At 33.5% G+C, this 17,862-nt stretch overlaps 2 protein-coding genes across 3 annotated transcripts; both read right to left on the bottom strand.

Annotated features, from left to right (window-relative positions):
- Positions 1-3,041: 3,041 nt before the first annotated feature.
- On the bottom strand, positions 3,042-7,172 carry LOC116134892 (UDP-galactose/UDP-glucose transporter 7). Of its 2 annotated transcripts, XM_031420577.1 has the most exons (8): positions 7,012-7,172; positions 6,845-6,912; positions 6,335-6,440; positions 5,653-5,898; positions 4,743-4,853; positions 4,444-4,602; positions 3,696-3,839; positions 3,042-3,473 (listed from the first exon to the last, which is right to left on the bottom strand). In XM_031420577.1, the coding sequence occupies exons 2-8, from the start codon at positions 6,883-6,885 to the stop codon at positions 3,309-3,311; spliced, it is 972 nt and encodes a 323-aa protein (XP_031276437.1). In that variant the 5' UTR covers positions 6,886-6,912; positions 7,012-7,172; the 3' UTR covers positions 3,042-3,308. The 2 variants fall into 2 exon arrangements, with proteins under 2 accessions (XP_031276437.1, XP_031276438.1); XM_031420578.1 differs by lacking the exons at positions 6,335-6,440; positions 6,845-6,912; positions 7,012-7,172 and adding an exon at positions 6,025-6,085.
- Positions 7,173-7,485: 313 nt separating this feature from the next.
- On the bottom strand, positions 7,486-14,257 carry LOC116134962 (ubiquitin carboxyl-terminal hydrolase 18). The gene is made up of 11 exons (XM_031420637.1): positions 13,854-14,257; positions 12,601-12,805; positions 12,422-12,510; positions 12,142-12,227; positions 11,885-12,047; positions 11,643-11,766; positions 10,770-10,927; positions 10,390-10,474; positions 9,989-10,201; positions 9,519-9,580; positions 7,486-8,644 (listed from the first exon to the last, which is right to left on the bottom strand). The coding sequence occupies exons 1-11, from the start codon at positions 14,111-14,113 to the stop codon at positions 7,888-7,890; spliced, it is 2,202 nt and encodes a 733-aa protein (XP_031276497.1). The 5' UTR covers positions 14,114-14,257; the 3' UTR covers positions 7,486-7,887.
- Positions 14,258-17,862: the final 3,605 nt, after the last annotated feature.

The following is a 17,862-nucleotide window of genomic DNA, read 5'->3' as shown; positions in this document are numbered from 1 at the left end:
AATAAATAAATAAATATAATGCTAAATTAAAAAGATTAAGAGTTAATTAAGAAAATTGATTATCGTTAATCTTGTTATTACCATTAACTGGATGATGTCGGTTCTGGACATCATAAAATAAGAATATTCTTTTGTTCTGTTTCTTTTGTCTTCGCNGAAAGTACACTACACGCTTAAGCTCTCCATTATTTGAGAAAATCTAGATAAGGTCTTCAGGAACATTTGACTAATTGTTTTCGACTGTTGAAATCTTGCAAGAACATGGAGAACGTGAAGAGCTAAACATGGTCATTTTAAAAAAAAAAAAAAAATTCATTTATAATAAATAAATAAATATAATGCTAAATTAAAAAGATTAAGAGTTAATTAAGAAAATTGATTATCGTTAATCTTGTTATTATCATTAACTGGATAATGTCGGTTCTGGACATAATAAGGTAAGAATATTCTTTTGTTCTGTTTCTTTTGTCTTTGCGTTACTTCTCTATTTCTTAAATATTTGTTGTAATGGCATTGTTGTCAATTAAAGCTAGGGCTTTTTATAGTACATATTTTGGTTACTTTTGGGGGATTTTGTTAACTAATTAAGTTTATAATTAAGTACAACTTGTGTTTGATTATTATGCCCATAATTGTGTGGGATCCCAAAAAAACTTTGCTATGGCAATTAATGTAAAGCATCTCCAATATCATATTTTATTTGATTCTCTAGACATACACGGATTCGTCTTGTAATATTAATTTATGGTACCCTTTTATTTGCCAATAAAAAAAGAGTTTGTAATTCGATGTATAAGACTTGAATCTTATAATTAAGTAGACACGTTTTAGATGAAAAATATTTATATGAAACCCAAAAATAAAGAAAGTTTGCTCGTGATCCAATGATAAACTCACCACTTATTTAATGGTAAATAAACTTATAACCCACTTATGTCTGCGGATAATATCTATTTAATTAAATTTAAAAGTATTGTGATTTAAAGTCTTATATCAATCTTGTTTGATAATAACTAAATGTGTAAATACGGCCAATAAACATATACTCAATAGGCACGTTTTAGGTTTTAAGCCCAAAAACAAAATTGCGACTCTATAATGTGAAAGCGGACAATAATATGAATGAAAGTATTAAAAGTAAGTGTTTATTTTATTTATGAATGATTAGGAAAGTAATGATGAAGTGGCGAGGTTTGAAGGTTGAAGGTGGAAGTAAGTATCGAAATGTGATTGCGTCACCTACTTTTTTTAATTTACTTTTGCTGTGTAAAATGATTTTAATCCGCTTTCCAGATGTTGAAACTAAGTTTTCAAAGACAACCAGATTTGATGTAACACATTTTAATTCTCTTTGCCACACACTTTTTATCCTGCTCTTTCACTGCACCTCCTCAACCATTAAATCCCTGCTTTCTTGTTTGATTCCACAAACAGTAAACACACTGTAATTCCCATATTGGTGTTTTAGGGAAGTGCTTTGTTATTTATTATTTCTTTTATTTAGTTTGTGACAATTATTTCTAGATCTGACCCTTCTGCATGTGATATAAGATTTATAAACGAAATCCAAAATGGGATTTAAATTCAGCACCTCTTAGCTGGAAAATTCTGGATGTTCTCTCTTTTATGTCAAGACATTTTGGTAAAGCTATCATCAAATTCAATTAACAGAAATGCATTTAAAATATGATAAACGTTTTAATTAAAAGAAAAGTAAACCCAAATTGACCAAGAAAGGAATTGATCCTTGTACTTTATAAAACCCCTGGTTTTGTAGTTTCAACTACACTGTATCTGGTGGTAATAGATTTGGTGAATATATCCAAAGTTTCTTAAAAAAATGTTTTTAATATGCTTTTTAAAGGGCTCAGGTAGGGAAAGAAAGAGAGAGAGATATCTAAAGAAGAAAACCAACCACACAAGCAATGCCCTACTTGAAATTAAAGCCCACCATTGATGCTTCCCAACACCCCAATTTTTTGTTGGTTGAAAAATTCACACAATTCATATTTCATTTAATAAAAAGTTAGTGAGAAAATATTCAAGTTAGATTGTGGACCTACCTGTAATTAGATCTATATTCTCTCCCATATGTCAATTATTATAGCTTTTTATTGCATCAAATGGTTCAAAGTAATAATAAATATATAAATTATCTGGGTCGGTGCTTTCAGAAAGTAACAATAACTGAGGATTGCAGTTCTCCAAACCCCATTGAAATTCACTGGTAGGGGATGTTACACAAGGTTATTTGTGTTTCAAGTACAGATAATTTTGATTGGGACAAATGCATGTACAAGTATCACTAACAAATTATAAGGGAGTGGCCTACCTGTCAAAAAATGTTTGCTCTATTTCTTAAGTTCTTGGATTCAAACCTTAGAACTACCTACTATAATATCAATTATTATGACTTACCTGATCTTTTGGATTTGTACGAAAGTATTCAATAGACCTTAGGGATTAGTTGAGGTACACGCGAACTGGCTCGAACATTCCGGTTATATATTAAAAAAAAAAAAAAAAAAAAAAGTATCACTAACAATTTGTCTATTTTTAGATATATTTTTTTTCCTTTTGGAGTGTAATGGTGAAATTCTTGGAAAAGAGAGGATTACAGTTACTGGCTCATAAAACTGTTCCAACTAATGCCCAGATACAAACGAAACTATAATGCAATAGCTCCAAAGGGAAATTTATTATGGGGAAAGAGAATTGGAAGATATAAATAGCCCGGCCAGACTGGCCAGAACAAGGATGGTATGTTAAGCCAAGGCCCAGTAACGGGGACCAATTCTAAATCTGGATAACTAGTACGTGTCATGTACTAATTTCATATTCATGTTTGCCTTCTGTAATAGCTGTCCAATTATTTCCAGCCAAGTTCACTCAATTTTTATTTCGAATAAATGATGTATCATTCTAAAAATAAACGTGACATATGCTTCCATGAAAGTAGTTTCTGGTTCTGAAAATGCCACAGAATAGGAGCCACCCAGAAAAGTTTTGAGTCCAAGATGAGATAAATATACTTGAGTTTTTGCATTACATGACGTTGTTTAACAACCAAACAGCAATAAGATGGAATTGAGCTACAAAATGCCTCTGTCGAGGTCAATATAATCGACAACAATAGTTTTTTTTTTTTTAATCTATTAGTTTATAGAATAGATGTGTGACTCATGTTTGGAGAAGAAATTGCTATCAAACTGAATCATATTATTAACAAACTACAAGAAGATATAAGCAATAAAAGATCTATTTACTTAGCGTGGATCTTTGTGCCCATCTGCGATCCTCATGAAAATTTATTTGCGATGAGCCTCAACATCTGATATCACCTTTGGTGGTTTGTTTTTCTTTTGATGATATTTGGCATACGAATACCATACACCACCGGCTGTGTTGATAACCAATCCAGTCACATTCAAAGTATGCACTTGTACACCACCCAGCACGACAAAACCAAGGGTCTGAGTAAGAAGAATATAAGTTTCATCATCATGAATTGGACATTTATAAATAGTGTCAGAAGATTGCAAAAAAGATAGGAAGTAGAAAGAACAAATTTAACATCCTACAAAAATTGGCATAATGGTTAAGACTTCACTTCCTTTTTCCTTTCCTCTGCATCTCTACAAGATGGATAAAGATTAAAAACAGAAAAGGGAGCCCAGAGTATGGTCTACACATACCGTGGACCCAACGCCTTTTAGGACTCCAACAATGGTAGTGGTTAGAGCAGAGTTGACTATGGTACATAAGAACATAGTAAAGTTGAGAACAATGCCCATCACCAAAGAAAGGGTAAGGATCACCAAAAAGGTAAATGAATAACTCTGCAAATAAAGACAGTTTGTTAAATACCGATTGCCTACTAATAAATCATTGAGTGCAGTACGACTATGTTGCACAATATGAAGGAATACGGTTCATTACTTTCATGGACAGAGCTATCACCATCAACCTACAACCCCAAATTCTGAAATTTGGTAGGAATGCTGGTGGAAAGAAAGAAATTGTCTCTTCAACCAGAAAACCCAATTTGAACAATAGAACATTTACATGGTGCAAGTAAGTACATAAGTTTTTTCAGTGGATACCATTTTGGATGAAACCAATTTAAGCATATAAACTTTAAACAGAACATTGAATTAAAATTTTGCATTTGAAGGTTTTGAAGTCAGTATAATCACATACATATGGACCTGAATGGTTAAGTGCAGACATGTACTGCAGATATTATCAAAAACTTTCTTATTTTATATTTTTTTATTAAGACACAGCTTGAATATGACTTAAAAACCATTAGAACAGTCTATCCAAGGGCACAGACATATTTCATGAAGTTAGCATTCTTTTCTCAGGAATCATTATATATAATTACTCTCCAACACAATCAATAATAAATTCTGACAGAAGAAAATGGATGAAGACTCTGACCTTTGCAATTAATAATGACAAGGAATTGGGAAACTCCCCTGTTATTAAGATAAGAAATAGCAAGAATGGAAGACTAAGAAAGCTGTTATAGAACATAATCTCAACTGATGAAAGCCCATCCTCTGCACCAGACTTCTCCACCAACACAAGGTACATGGTCTGCATTTGACAACAAAAACATAATATTATTATTGCTAAAACTATAATGGGCAAGGGAAGGGAAGGGAAGCATAAAATTTTGAAGCTACTGTCCACAGTATACAGATCTATGAGCAAAAAAAAAGAACTTGGGACTAAACCTGGAAAAAAACAGAAATTAGGGCCAGGCTGTATCCGAAAAGGTCAAAAGAAAAATCTCCAATGGCTGCTATAATACAACCGGCAGCAGTTAATAGCACTGAAAGAGCTACCTGAAATATGAAACAGAGACCATCATAATTGTAACAGAAGTTCCATCAGGATCTTCTTCTCTTTAGGAATTTGATGGAATACTGATTAAACCAAAAACATTATAAAGGCTCATGCCAGGTAATGTGATACCAATTAAGTTGACGACTACTTGGGAAATTGAGCTTCTATAAGAGAAAATACCTTCAATTTTCCCACATAAACTCAAAATTTGTAAGAGCTAATTTTTATTGAGATGGAAATACTTATATGCCAATTGAAAGATAAAGTAAAGTTACATTAGGAGATGGATCCAAAGCAATATTCCATGCACCACTAAATCCACTACTGCATTAATAAGTGATGACCAAATGACTACTCATATCTAAACAAATCAGCGTACTCTTGTTCATTAGTAAATAAAGCATCATTAAGTCAAAATGATATTTGCTATTGAATAAAATACCTGAAAAACAAAAGTTATACCTGTAGTCATTTTATAAACCAAAAGGCAACATCAATATTTAATATGTTAATGTAAAGTTAAGCACAACTAGAAATCTAGAAATGAAGTGTAAATTTAAGTTTAACATCTGGCTGAAAGCCTGGAGATTGGGCCAAAAGACAAAGAAATCCTAAAGTGTGATGCTAGCAGGGTACCAGTGCTTCTTTCAATGGGGTTCAACCATGCTTCATTCTAATGTGTAGTGCACAATTATTACAAATTATTTTATGTCATCAAGAACTTTACACAGCAACACTGACTCTCCATTCATCAACAAATTTGGAGTCAAAACAGTAGATGAAAAACCAGGAACAAACCTGAGTTGTAGGTTTCCCCTTTCCTGAAAAGAACCCAGCAATTAATACAGCGAGTGGTGTGAGTCTCTTGATTGCAATATACATAGGAATGTTAACTCCTTTCAAGCTTGCTAGAGCAAATGCTACATTAGCATTGTAGAAAAGAGAAACAGGGAGAAGCTTTTTTGCTGTAGTCATATCTACTCCTTTTGCTTTTGTATATCCCATTCGACGGCCGATATGTATAAGCAATGCAGTAGCCAATTGCTAAAACAATCAAATTGTTATTCCACAATCAATAAAAAATAAATTGTTATTCCACAATCAATAAAAAATAATCAGCGAAGAATAATTATAACTACAATTATAATTCTCTTGATCTTAACTAAACACCTGTAAAGTAAGAAGCGTCATTGAATGTGCATACTGCATGATAACTGCCTTATTGATAAAAACCATAGCCATCGAAGAAATTCCATACGACAGTGCAGCAAACNGCTGTAGTCATATCTACTCCTTTTGCTTTTGTATATCCCATTCGACGGCCGATATGTATAAGCAATGCAGTAGCCAATTGCTAAAACAATCAAATTGTTATTCCACAATCAATAAAAAATAAATTGTTATTCCACAATCAATAAAAAATAATCAGCGAAGAATAATTATAACTACAATTATAATTCTCTTGATCTTAACTAAACACCTGTAAAGTAAGAAGCGTCATTGAGTGTGCATACTGCATGATAACTGCCTTATTGATAAAAACCATAGCCATCGAAGAAATTCCATACGACAGTGCAGCAAACAAACTACATTTCAATCAAAGCAACAAATTATAACAAGCTGAAAGTTCAGCTACATCTAAAGCACAGAAAAAAGTAAATCATTAAATAAATATACATATATCCAGCTCGCTCAAATGTCCAAAAATGCATTATTAATACAACAAAAGATCACTAATTTTTACCCTATAGTTGCTGGAAATTCTTCAGCCTTTTTGAAAGAACCCATGTAGTATTTTGGGACCACTTGAACAAAGAATGAGTTCTAAAAAGCTTTAAAACAACATTTTGAAAACACCTTTACTGCTTTTGAAAGCAAGAATTTGCTTCAAAGAGTAACAACTAACAACAGGAGTTTGTTTAAGCTAATTAATTAATAAAAACTGAAACTACAAATATGAGCACGAAATTCAAAATAAGCCGAGATTAACCTCAAATACGGAGTCGTCTCCGCAACACTAAGAGGTTCCATGATTTAGTGATTCAAAATTGATAAAACCTGCAAAAAGAGAAAGCTCAAATCTAAGAAGTTGAAATGCGATCAACGGCAACGCATCCTCTGAAAATAAATATGATAAAGAGAAATTGATTAATTTACCGGATAAGAAACGGTTTTATCAGCTTGTCACAGTAGCATTTAAACGTTGGGAACTAGAAAATTAAAAATAATTTTGTTGGATTCTTGGATCAAGAGAAAGTGTTTTCAGTGACTGATAAACAGTGTGAACACTGTGGGTAGACTGTGCAGGAGAAAGACAATTTTAATCGTTTTAGAAGATGGGGCAAGAGGTTTAGGAAGTGGGACAAGATGATTTTATTATCAATTAGACCTTATATTTTGACATAATTTTTATATATTCTATTTGATTATTTATCGCTTAAATACTTTTTACAAAAGCATATAATTCATAAGGAAATTTGTGAGTTGTAGTCTTGGGTGTATTACTTCAATTCACTTCAACTTCTAATAGGATGATTACTATAGGTTTATCCATCGTTAGCCCTAGAAAATTAATCGAAATACACACTAACTCAGTTAAAAAATAAAAATAAAAATAAAATAAAAATGTTGTGATTAGGAACATTGGATCTTCGTAAATAGATGTTTAACTAATTGGTAGATATTGGCATATAGCCAGAGAGTTTCTAAACAAGACAATGCTAGACTCTACCAGTAACAGAAATATGGCTTTCACATTCACATATATAATTCAAACACTAAAACGCCACATTTATAGAGAAGAGAATCCTGTTCTCAACGTATGGACATTCTTCAAACTGTATCACTAATAAGTAATAAAGTTACCCAGTCCATCTAAAAAATCAGTACCATATAATCTGCGATTTCTGCAAATATCGAAACCCCAGATCAAAATTCCCAACTCAGCCTCTTCCTTCGAAGATGGGGTCGTTATTGTTAAAATTTATGAACAAAAAATTAGTGGACAAATGCGACCGATAATATTATTGTGAACTAATTGTCATCTGATATTCCACTTCTCTTGACTCCATTACCATTCTGAACAACCAAATTTTTCAGATTATGAGCTCTAGCTGGAGATGTCTCACTTGGACAAGAACACATACTACCACAAACTTTAACATCCTTTGCAACAAATGAATTTGTATCACAATCAACCATATTCGTATCTTCTGAATCTTTTATGGCAGCTTCAGAATCAATTGCCACATGTGAATCATCATCACAGACAGAAACCTCTCTATAACCAGATAAATAAGGTTCAGAATCAACCATGTGTGTATCCTCCCCAGGATCTTCTCTAGCAGCTTCAGAAGTAAACGCAACACGCAATTTTTCGTTGCAGCTAGAGAGATCTTTCCCATCTGATGAACTTGAGTCGGTATAAACCATATCAACATCCTCCGGATCTTCTCTTGCAACTTGAGCAGAAGATGACTTATTTTCATCACTGGAAACCTCCTTAAAAGCAATTGAACTTGATTTGGTCTTAACCACATTAATATCCTCAAAATGTTCGGTTACGGGTAGAGAATCCTCACCACTAGATGACTCATTTCCGCAAGCAGAAACCCTTAAGTGTGAAGTATCATCAGATGAAGATGATGCACACCTACTAATGGGATTATTTGACCGTGTGGGAGAGAAGCATTCATCTCCATTTGGGCTCTCCAATTTTCCATTCACTGCTTTCTGCTCCTCCTTCCTCAAAGGTTCACCAGTAGTTAGACATGAAGACCGTGGTGCAACTCTGCAAAATAGCCAGCAAAAAATGTCACCATCCATCTTTTAAACAGGAAAGATGAAAAGTAGAAAAAATATATAGAAGTCTGAACTTAAATCTGGACATGTAAGCACACACTCCAAGACACAAACTTATCAATACATACCAATATTTATCTTTTTTTTTTCTTATGGTATGCTTGTGTTGGTGTGTGCGCGCACACACACACACACACTGAGGAAATGCACAAGAATATGAATATCTATGCATATACAATGTATGCAACAAGGATAAATAAAGCAAAGACATCTAACTGCAGATCACAATAAAGCCCTTATTATACATAACTCCAAAGATCACTAGTTCTGTCTTATTATATAAATTAACTGAACAAATGTGCACGAATCATACAATTAAAAAAAAAAAAAAAATTAAAAAAAAAAAAAATGAAGCTCTTGGGTTGTCACTTCTTTCATTTGCAAATCTTTCACATCATGTATTGTATCACAAATCAGACATCACTCAATCCATGCAGATTCTAGGTCATTTGACAAGCAGTTGTTCAGTATGGGAAAGAAAGAATCAAAATAATTATTAAATATTAATCCCAACACCAAACCACTTTCTTAGTTATTGACATCTCCAAGAAATTCAGACACTGCTTCGATTAACCTGAAATTTCTTTTCTAATCATAAAATAATTTCTTCAACCTTTTTTACTTTCAAATGGGTACAACAGTCATATACCTATTTTAGCATCGAGCAAGCCAACCTTTTGTTCAGGATCATTACACCAGCCACTATCTTTTTTGGTAAAACTGTCTGCTAATATGTGAGGTGAATTGAGATATCCACACACACAAAAGGAAGAATTGGGGATGAATAGGGAGAGAAAGTGCACCTGCTATATAAAAGCATATATGCTCCCTGAGAAAGTACTTCTTCCAGTTCCACACTCATAACCTACGAAAAGTCGTGAAAGAGGAGTTAGAAGAAACTGAGAATCCAAAGTACTACATCTGGTACATAAAAGTTGAGTCTATGTAGAAAGGTGCAAACAAAATAATTTTCAGTCACTCAAAATCAAGTTGCTAAATCCAATCAATTCCTTGTTTAAAATGCAAAGCTGGTTTCAAAGCATTTTCTGGTGAATTTCCAGCAACGCTGGTTTTAATCAGAGACCAGTTACCAATAGCCATGCAATCAAAAGCCAGTAATGTTTGATAGTTCAGTAAATTCAGATAACACAATCCAACAGATGGGTTCCGATGCAGAACCTTTACAAGTGTAACAATAACACATGCAAATGTGCACACATACACCTAGATACGTAGCTAGATAGATAGAGAGACACACAGAGACTATCTCTACCTTGCAGTCATCAACTCTGTACCAGTTTCCACTGAAATCCTTGACATAGCATATGTAATGACCGAAAAAAGACGCATTCAGCATATCCACATGGACAACAACTGCATAAAGCTTGTAGACATCTGCGCCACCTCCTTCTTCACTCATGTAAGGACTAAGATCCAAAGTCTCAGGAAAACTCACTCTTTTGTTCAGTTTCCCAAACCTCCCACTCTACAAAAGTTTTGCAGCACGATGATTTCAGAAATCACAAGAAAAAAACTATTATCCAATAGAATTTCAAGATGAATAGTAGAAGTTATTAAAACAAAAAAGGGATTTGTTAATATTTTTGGACATGAATTGGGTATCTCTCTTACTGGGCCCCATAACAACAAATACAAGATGGGCATGGCTCAGACCTGAAATCTTTTCAAGGCAATTGTGAGAATGTTTGGAGCACGTCGAACAGTAAGACGCTTCCATGCCTTTACATAGTCATTGCATCTGCAAAGAGGATATCATATTCAATACCATATCTCAAGTTGGGATTGAAAGAATTGAATCTAAACAAATGATCAAAACAGTTAAATCCCATGAATCACATCAAGTACAGTGCATCGTATCTGCACCCTCTTAGAAGGCAAGATGGAAAAGTAAAATCACAGACTAAGCCGAATCTTGTTCATCGTGAAGAAATAAGAGCGTAATAAGATGCATACATCCAACAGAAGATAAAAACAAGCAATAAGCATAGGTTTAAAAGTTTTAGAGCATTAAAGGAAAGAAGATGCAACCATACCCATCGCATTTATACATATTCTCTCCATGAAGCCACTCTTTGGCAGTGAACTGTTCGAGGCATTCTTCCAATGATGCAGCATCTCCATGAATTTCAACAGTTAGATCCATCATATTTTCATACTGATTCGAAATGTTACCACATTTTGTACATAACACCTAAATTTGAAGAAGGAAAACAAAATGTCTGAACCGTTAAACTTAAATTTCAGTAGGAATCAAATCTTATACCAGAACATATGAAATCATCAAGCAGATTACTCATAGAAAGTGAAAAAAATTGAAATAGAAGTCTCTAATCATATACCAGAACATATGAAAACATCCCAAGTGAACATGGAGCTAAAAAATGGTCCTAAATTCACATGATATGTTATCACATCTTAAAATCTTGCCCAGCATCCAAAGGCAGGCCATTTCCCCTGGGTATTGAATCAATCAAAAGGCTCCACAGCCTAACACCTTTCATTATCTATGAGTCGTAAAAAATTAAAGAATTAGATAACAATACTTCTTTTACCCAGAAATCCCTTGGTAGATTTCACTAGGTTAAAAAATATGGACTACTGCAAAACTCTACAAACTTGGTAGTCAGAAACTCGTGGAATAAAATATCCCATACCATGAGGAAACAGCTCATGGTATTATCAAGATTACCATATTAGGTCATACACTATTATCAAGATTACTATATTAGGAAACAGCTGAGTTGAAAAATGCATCAACTTCGTCATTCAAGTGAAATTATAGAAGAAAACAAGTTTGAGATAGTGACCTGCCGACAGAAATTTAATATAGCAGATTTAGAGGATATGAAAGCCTTTACAAGCACAAAGAACATCTAGGGTTCAAACAAATAGATAAGATCATTTACTTGGGATTGAAGGTGGCCACCAAATATATGTTGAATAAGTGTTGTCTCTTGAGAGCTCGGTTGAACAGCTTTTTCTCCACCAAATTCATCAAGGCAAATTGATTGCATTGTATCGATGGCAAACCTGCAAACAGAAGATGGTGAATTTGACATTTATTAAACTAAACTTTATGTTAAACACGCTTATAAGTCAATAATTTCTGCTCAAAATTAATTAAATAGGACATAACCAAGATGCTAACCTCATGAATTCATGAGCATCCTCCTGTCTTCCATAACCAAGATTGCCACCAATGTTAGGTAAGCGTGAGAGAATACTCATTGGTGAAAAGGGATGCTGACTTTGGCTTGCTTTTTCTACATGTGCCTGAAGTTCACATAGGAAGCACCAATCATCGCGTCCACCTGAAAAATGAAAATCAACAACCATTAGCATCAGGAATTGTTCGAGCAAGTAACATAAAAGAAGGCCATACAAGATCTTAGTCGCTGAAATTACATTCTCTCCTATGGCCCTTCTCCAACAAGTAAGCAACCAAAGGCCTTGTGTATGTAAGGCATTGTAAAACCACATTGGCAAAGCAACTGCACAGAAAGAAAAGGACAAAAGAATAAAATAGAAGTCAATGGAAAGAGAAACTACCATTTATAAGTCTGGTGCATGTGTGAAAATGTGTTTTATATGCAAGCATGCAGTTTCCATGCATGAATGGTTCTCAAGCAGCTGAAAGCACCCAACAAATGGTAGTACGGCAAGTTTACGTACGGCATACTCATACCTGTTTCCACAATTTATAAGCCCACAAGGAGGGAATCCAGGCTTGTTCCAATTGAACAGTTTCACAAATTCATCATATGGAAATAGAACCTGAAAATCTAACCGTGAAGCATAGTTAGATAACAAGAGTGTCAAAATTAATTCAAATGGCACTTATAAAAGAAAGGTCGGGACATTTACCTCTCTCGGCTTTTTTAAAACCTTACAGGTTCCCCGAGCAGGAACCAGTGCAATTCCATTAATATTTTTACCCCCACCACTGGAAGCACTGGAAGTGTTTGACCCAAAATCAGTTCTCGCAGTCTGCACTGTATTTACTTTGCCATAATCCTTACATTTTGTCTTATGCCCAGATTTCCAGTGTGTTGATTGGCATGTTGATGAGCTGGAAATAAGAGCAATACGTGAAGTTTGAAGCATGTATACAATAAAAATTAAAATGGAGAACCATATGTGTTTTAAACAATCAATTACACCAGCCACTAAGTTAATAATCATAAACCAAAAAAAAAAATGAGGGAGAGAAAATTAAGCAGCTGTTCTCAAACATATAGCACCACAAAATATAAGAAAGCTAAAGGTAGATATCTCTACCCAAGGCAAAAGAGTAAATGATGTTTGGTGCAAAAAACAGTCACACAGTGAACAAAACAATTTTCTCAACAAAAAAAAAAAAAAAAAAAAAAAAAATGCAAACTTCTTAGAGACAAAGCAAAAACTGTATAGCCACTCAAATTTGTGTCCACCTTCCACATTGAAAGGATACCAAAGGCTACAAAACTACAAGGACTGCATTTGGATCAATCCTAATAATAACTAACATCATATTGGTTATCCAAAGCTAAGATTTCGGATGACTCCAGAACTTCTACCTTACCATGAGATACTAAACTAGGACATAATCATCACTTAAATAATAAACCTGAGAAGACTACCTTGAACTTGCGATGATATTGCTTGCAGCAGATACTTCATTTTTAAACTTAACACTAGTGATTCAAATATTGATTCTAAAAACATTATTCTCAAATTTATCAAATTCCAAACTTGTATACAAGTAGACTGCACAGGATACAACAAGAATCAGACTATCAAATTCATTCTTAAAACTAAGACTGCTTGAATAAAGAATTTTGAACAGTTTTTCTTTTAAATTTTGGCTATGAAACATGGAAACTATAAGTCTGTGAATTGAATTAATAAAACCAAATTCCAAACTCGCTCCTTTTCCTAAGGAATACGTGAAAAAACAGCAAGGGTCATACACAATCAACATTTATAAATTCTATTTAATTTGCTTGATCACAAACCATTCTCTTCCTCTTCGGCAAACAATAGCATTCATAACCAACTACAAAACATAACTTTACCTCTAAAATATTTTTTTTTTCAATCATAAAATACGAAAATTAAAGAAAGCAAAGAATAAATACCAGTATCTAACAGATTTACAACGCGAGCACTTTTTGGTGCCGGGATTGGCGCAGACGACACAAGAGAAATCGTCGTTTTCGATGGGAATCGAGGACATTACGTGGCGGTTACGATCGGTGCCTTCGAAATTGGCGTCGACCTCGAAGTACTTAGACGCCGTATTCTTAACCAAGTGTAGTAATCCAAAGGCGATTAAGAATGAAGTCAATATGAATTGAACGAACCAGTTAAGATCCACTGTTATTCCTCCGACATGCATCTACACAACGCACAAATTCTCCCTTTTTTTCTCTCAATTCTTCTTCCTTCTTCTTGAATCAGAAACTCTCGTATTATTATAATATTGGCTTTCAAGATTTTTCGTCTTCGTTTTCTTTACGACTTTAATTTTGTTCTTTTGCCTCTTTTTTTTTTTTTTCTTTTCTTTTTAGCCACTGTGTAATGTGCTCACGTTCTGTGTGAAAAAGTTAATTCGCATGTTTTTTTTCACATAAAAATCATTAAAAAAAATATATAATAAATATATATATTAAAAATTAAATAAAATGGAGAAATTACATTGAATAAAAAAAGGGTTTCCTAAGGGCATGCGTGGGTCCACACCCAAGGGATCCTTTCAGTTCAGGTTGGAATTATTCTCTACTTGATATGTTGAGTTCTCTTTTTTATTTATTTATTGTTTTCTATTATTGGTGGCCTCATAATATTTTTCCATGAAATTACAATTTTGCTTTCCGAGAGATAAATGGAAAATAATTCAAACATAATTATTGGATAATTATTGTTATATATTAGGTTAAGTAGTGGTTTAATCTTACTTTTATAAATTATTGGTGTAACATCATTATTTCTTTTGCACTAAAGAGCCAGAAATGTTGATGGTTAAATTGACCTCAATAATTACTATTATTAGAATAAAAAAAATTCGTCTGAAGATTTCTAGATTTTTCATTCCAAACAACCATTAAGTCCATAACCGGAAACTGTGGGCCCATTTTATTGATTTGGGCCTGCTACTAGTTCGCCTGATTGGGCTAGAATTGGGCTTTCTTTACGTAATCATATTCTGGCCCAGCCCAAACGACAATCTTCCCATTGACCAAATAATTAATGGTAGTATTGCTTTTCCAATAATTCAATGATAATAAACAACCGTTAAACATCAATTTTTAATTTTTAATTAATTTATTAAGGGCGGCTGCTGATAGCGTGGCACAACACAAGCAACCGAACCAAAATTTGACCTTATTTACGTCATGGAAAGCCCACTTCAATTATTAATTATATTATATAATTGCTTCTACTGCTTGAAAGCCTAAACCATGCTATGTGTTCAATTTTTGTAAAACGACCACGTGGAAGGAAGATCTCACCACCGCAAACAAAAGACATATTGGTTAAGTGGGTATAAATCATAAAAGGAGAAGAAAAGGCTAACCAAATTATAGGGTGATGTAATGTATAAGGAGATTAGTGGGTTTATGATTAAGCTAATTTTGTCTAAAAACTTTATGTTAATTTAACTTTAGGAAACAAATTTTACTGGCTTTAATTGTCTTGATCATATAATAATGGGTTAGAAATGCTAGGTAAGAAAACCCGGAGTGGTGTTGTCCACTCCTTATTTTGTGCACCAAATTTACTGAATTTCTGTGAAATGACAGTGACTTGATAATGATTTATGTTACAAATTATAAGTATACTCAGATCACGACTAAAATATTAATAGTAGGTAGACAATGGTAAATGGGGGCAAGAAACAAAGACGAAGATAGAAGAAAGATGGGTTTGGGTTTGTCTTGGAGTTGTCAAAGCCATAATCTGAGGTTTTATGGTTTCTCCTCCAGAGTTAGTGGGATTCTGGGTTTGTGGTTTGGTTTTTTCTTGTTCAATCAAACAAACGATAACTTCAAATCCCTTTTAGATTTTGCTTTCTTACTCTCCCTTTTGTCTTTACATATATCGTATCTTTCAACGCTAGATTCATTTCACATATTAAAGCAATTTAATTAAACAACTTTAATCCTAAGAAATTAACATCAAACTTAGGATAAAATTAATTAAAGAAGATATATCATGTTATTTCATTTCCCTTGATCTACGTTTTCATGTGCAGTCACATAATTAATGTAATTAACATCAAACAAATTCCCGCATGTGATAAATAATTAATTAATTAGCATGATTTTCTTAATTTTACACTAAGCAAGCTAATGGACAGTCGTTGACCAACCAAATTAAATAGACATCTTTGACTTTTGGGCCCCATTTCCTTTAAAGATATTTGTTTATTTATTAAAAAAAAAAAGAAAGTAAAATAGTGCGTCAGCATGCAAGAGCCGGTTGTGTACATGATTGAGAGATAATGGAGGAATAATACTTTGGGTACTAATGGATGAGTACTAATATGTGTACTAACTAAAGCATAGTATCTATACTATGCATATAATACAAATACTATGCTTTAATTAGTACACTTATTAGTAATCATCCATTAGTACCCATAGCATCACTCATAATGGAGTAGAGCTGTCTGAGAAAAGTGTTTCTGGCAGAAGCAGGTGGAGGCCCACATCAATACAGACCAACCTGCTCTTGCCGTTTCCTCCAATCCAATTCCCAAATCAGTTTTCATTTTTCGTTTTGGAAACACTAGTCGGAATACTTCCAACGAGCGATTGATTCGATCATCCCCGTTGAAATTGTGCCACGTAAGTGGGACGTAGCAATAGAGCCTAGGCATGTGCCACAAGGGATCGAGGAGAAGTACACCTATCCATGCATGTTCACATGCATTTTGGCGTCTAATTGACCGACCTTACCAATTCACAATGCTTGCACGAGAGTTGATCCAACTCTTTCTTACCTATTTTTGTACCATTTTCAAACTAAGGGTTTTCTCATATATATATATATATATATATATATGCTTCATCATCAAGAGCCTTTGGATTTCCACTCATTTTATGTTGTTGGATTGACAAGGATACATGAACCATAGCATCTTCGCATCCCTTGCTCCCAACATCATCAAAAGTTCAAAGCCGTGGATGACTAGTTGAAGTACTCAACAAACTGATTTGGACACCCTTGAATATTAAAAAAAAAAAAAAATCATCAAGAGTTTAATAAATTTGCTCAAACTGAAGTTGTGAATGTTACTATATATACACTGGAAAATTGAGTCATCCCAACGCAAACAATACATCGGAATAAACAAAATATGCAATCTAATAGGCGTTTTCTAACATAATTCATCATATGGGCACATAAGATTAAAATAAATAATCCGTAATGTAAGAAGTGCATCATATTATGAAGACGAATTCTGATTCAAAATTTGAAGTATATTGTAGAAAAATCCTCCAGCATATGACTAAGAATTAATGTCTAACTATATATATAAAATTGGTGGGTTAAATTGAGAAAAAAGAAAGTATACAAGTCATGTGTAAATGTGTTGGGATCGATGTTAAAGCAAAGATTTAAAAGAAACGTGGCAAACAAAGGGTTTGTGGGAACATGAGAAGTAATAAATTAAAATTGATGGTATATTTGAGCAACTTTGTAAAATATATAAAGCAATTGGTATTCATTCAATCAATGGACATTTAAACTTAGATAGTGAGGAAAGCAATAGCACATGAAGCAGCAGCTAGCTGCTTATATAAAGAACAAGGCAAAATGAATTAATATAAACAGGAATCGTCGCTCGGTTGGTGATGGTCACTTGGTTTGTAATGATCGTGATAGTTTATTATTCCTTTTTCTTAATGGTCCCTGTAGGTTATTTTAATTATTTAATTACCATATTAAACAATTACCAATACCTATCTTTCACAAACTCAGTGAAAGGAACTGTATCTGTATCACGTTAACCCAAAAATATATTTAATTAATTAACTAATCCGTGTATTATGGAAGCTGTCTCGTCCAATCACTTGCCATCTGTTATGAATTAATTAAATAATTTACTTTCTTGTAATTTTAATTTGTTTGTTCGATCAA

The sequence above is a fragment of the Pistacia vera genome, unplaced genomic scaffold (genome assembly GCF_008641045.1).
Source record: "Pistacia vera cultivar Batoury unplaced genomic scaffold, PisVer_v2 Contig292, whole genome shotgun sequence".
Taxonomy (NCBI): domain Eukaryota; kingdom Viridiplantae; phylum Streptophyta; class Magnoliopsida; order Sapindales; family Anacardiaceae; genus Pistacia; species Pistacia vera.
The sequence above is the reverse complement of the archived record's forward strand: the minus strand, read 5'-3'. Positions and strand labels throughout refer to the sequence as shown.

Coding starts and splice junctions, on each gene's coding strand:
- LOC116134892 (XM_031420577.1), bottom strand. CDS start 6,885: ATGGAACCTCTTAGTGTTGCGGAGACGACTCCGTATTTGAG. Junction 6,441..6,844: donor GAGACGACTCCGTATTTGAG/GTTAATCTCGGC, acceptor ATTGAAATGTAG/TTTGTTTGCTGCACTGTCGT. Junction 3,474..3,695: donor TAAAAGGCGTTGGGTCCACG/GTATGTGTAGAC, acceptor CTTCTTACTCAG/ACCCTTGGTTTTGTCGTGCT.
- LOC116134962 (XM_031420637.1), bottom strand. CDS start 14,113: ATGCATGTCGGAGGAATAACAGTGGATCTTAACTGGTTCGTTCAATTC. Junction 12,511..12,600: donor TTTTAAAAAAGCCGAGAGAG/GTAAATGTCCCG, acceptor TTAGATTTTCAG/GTTCTATTTCCATATGATGA. Junction 12,228..12,421: donor CTTATAAATTGTGGAAACAG/GTATGAGTATGC, acceptor CTTTCTGTGCAG/TTGCTTTGCCAATGTGGTTT.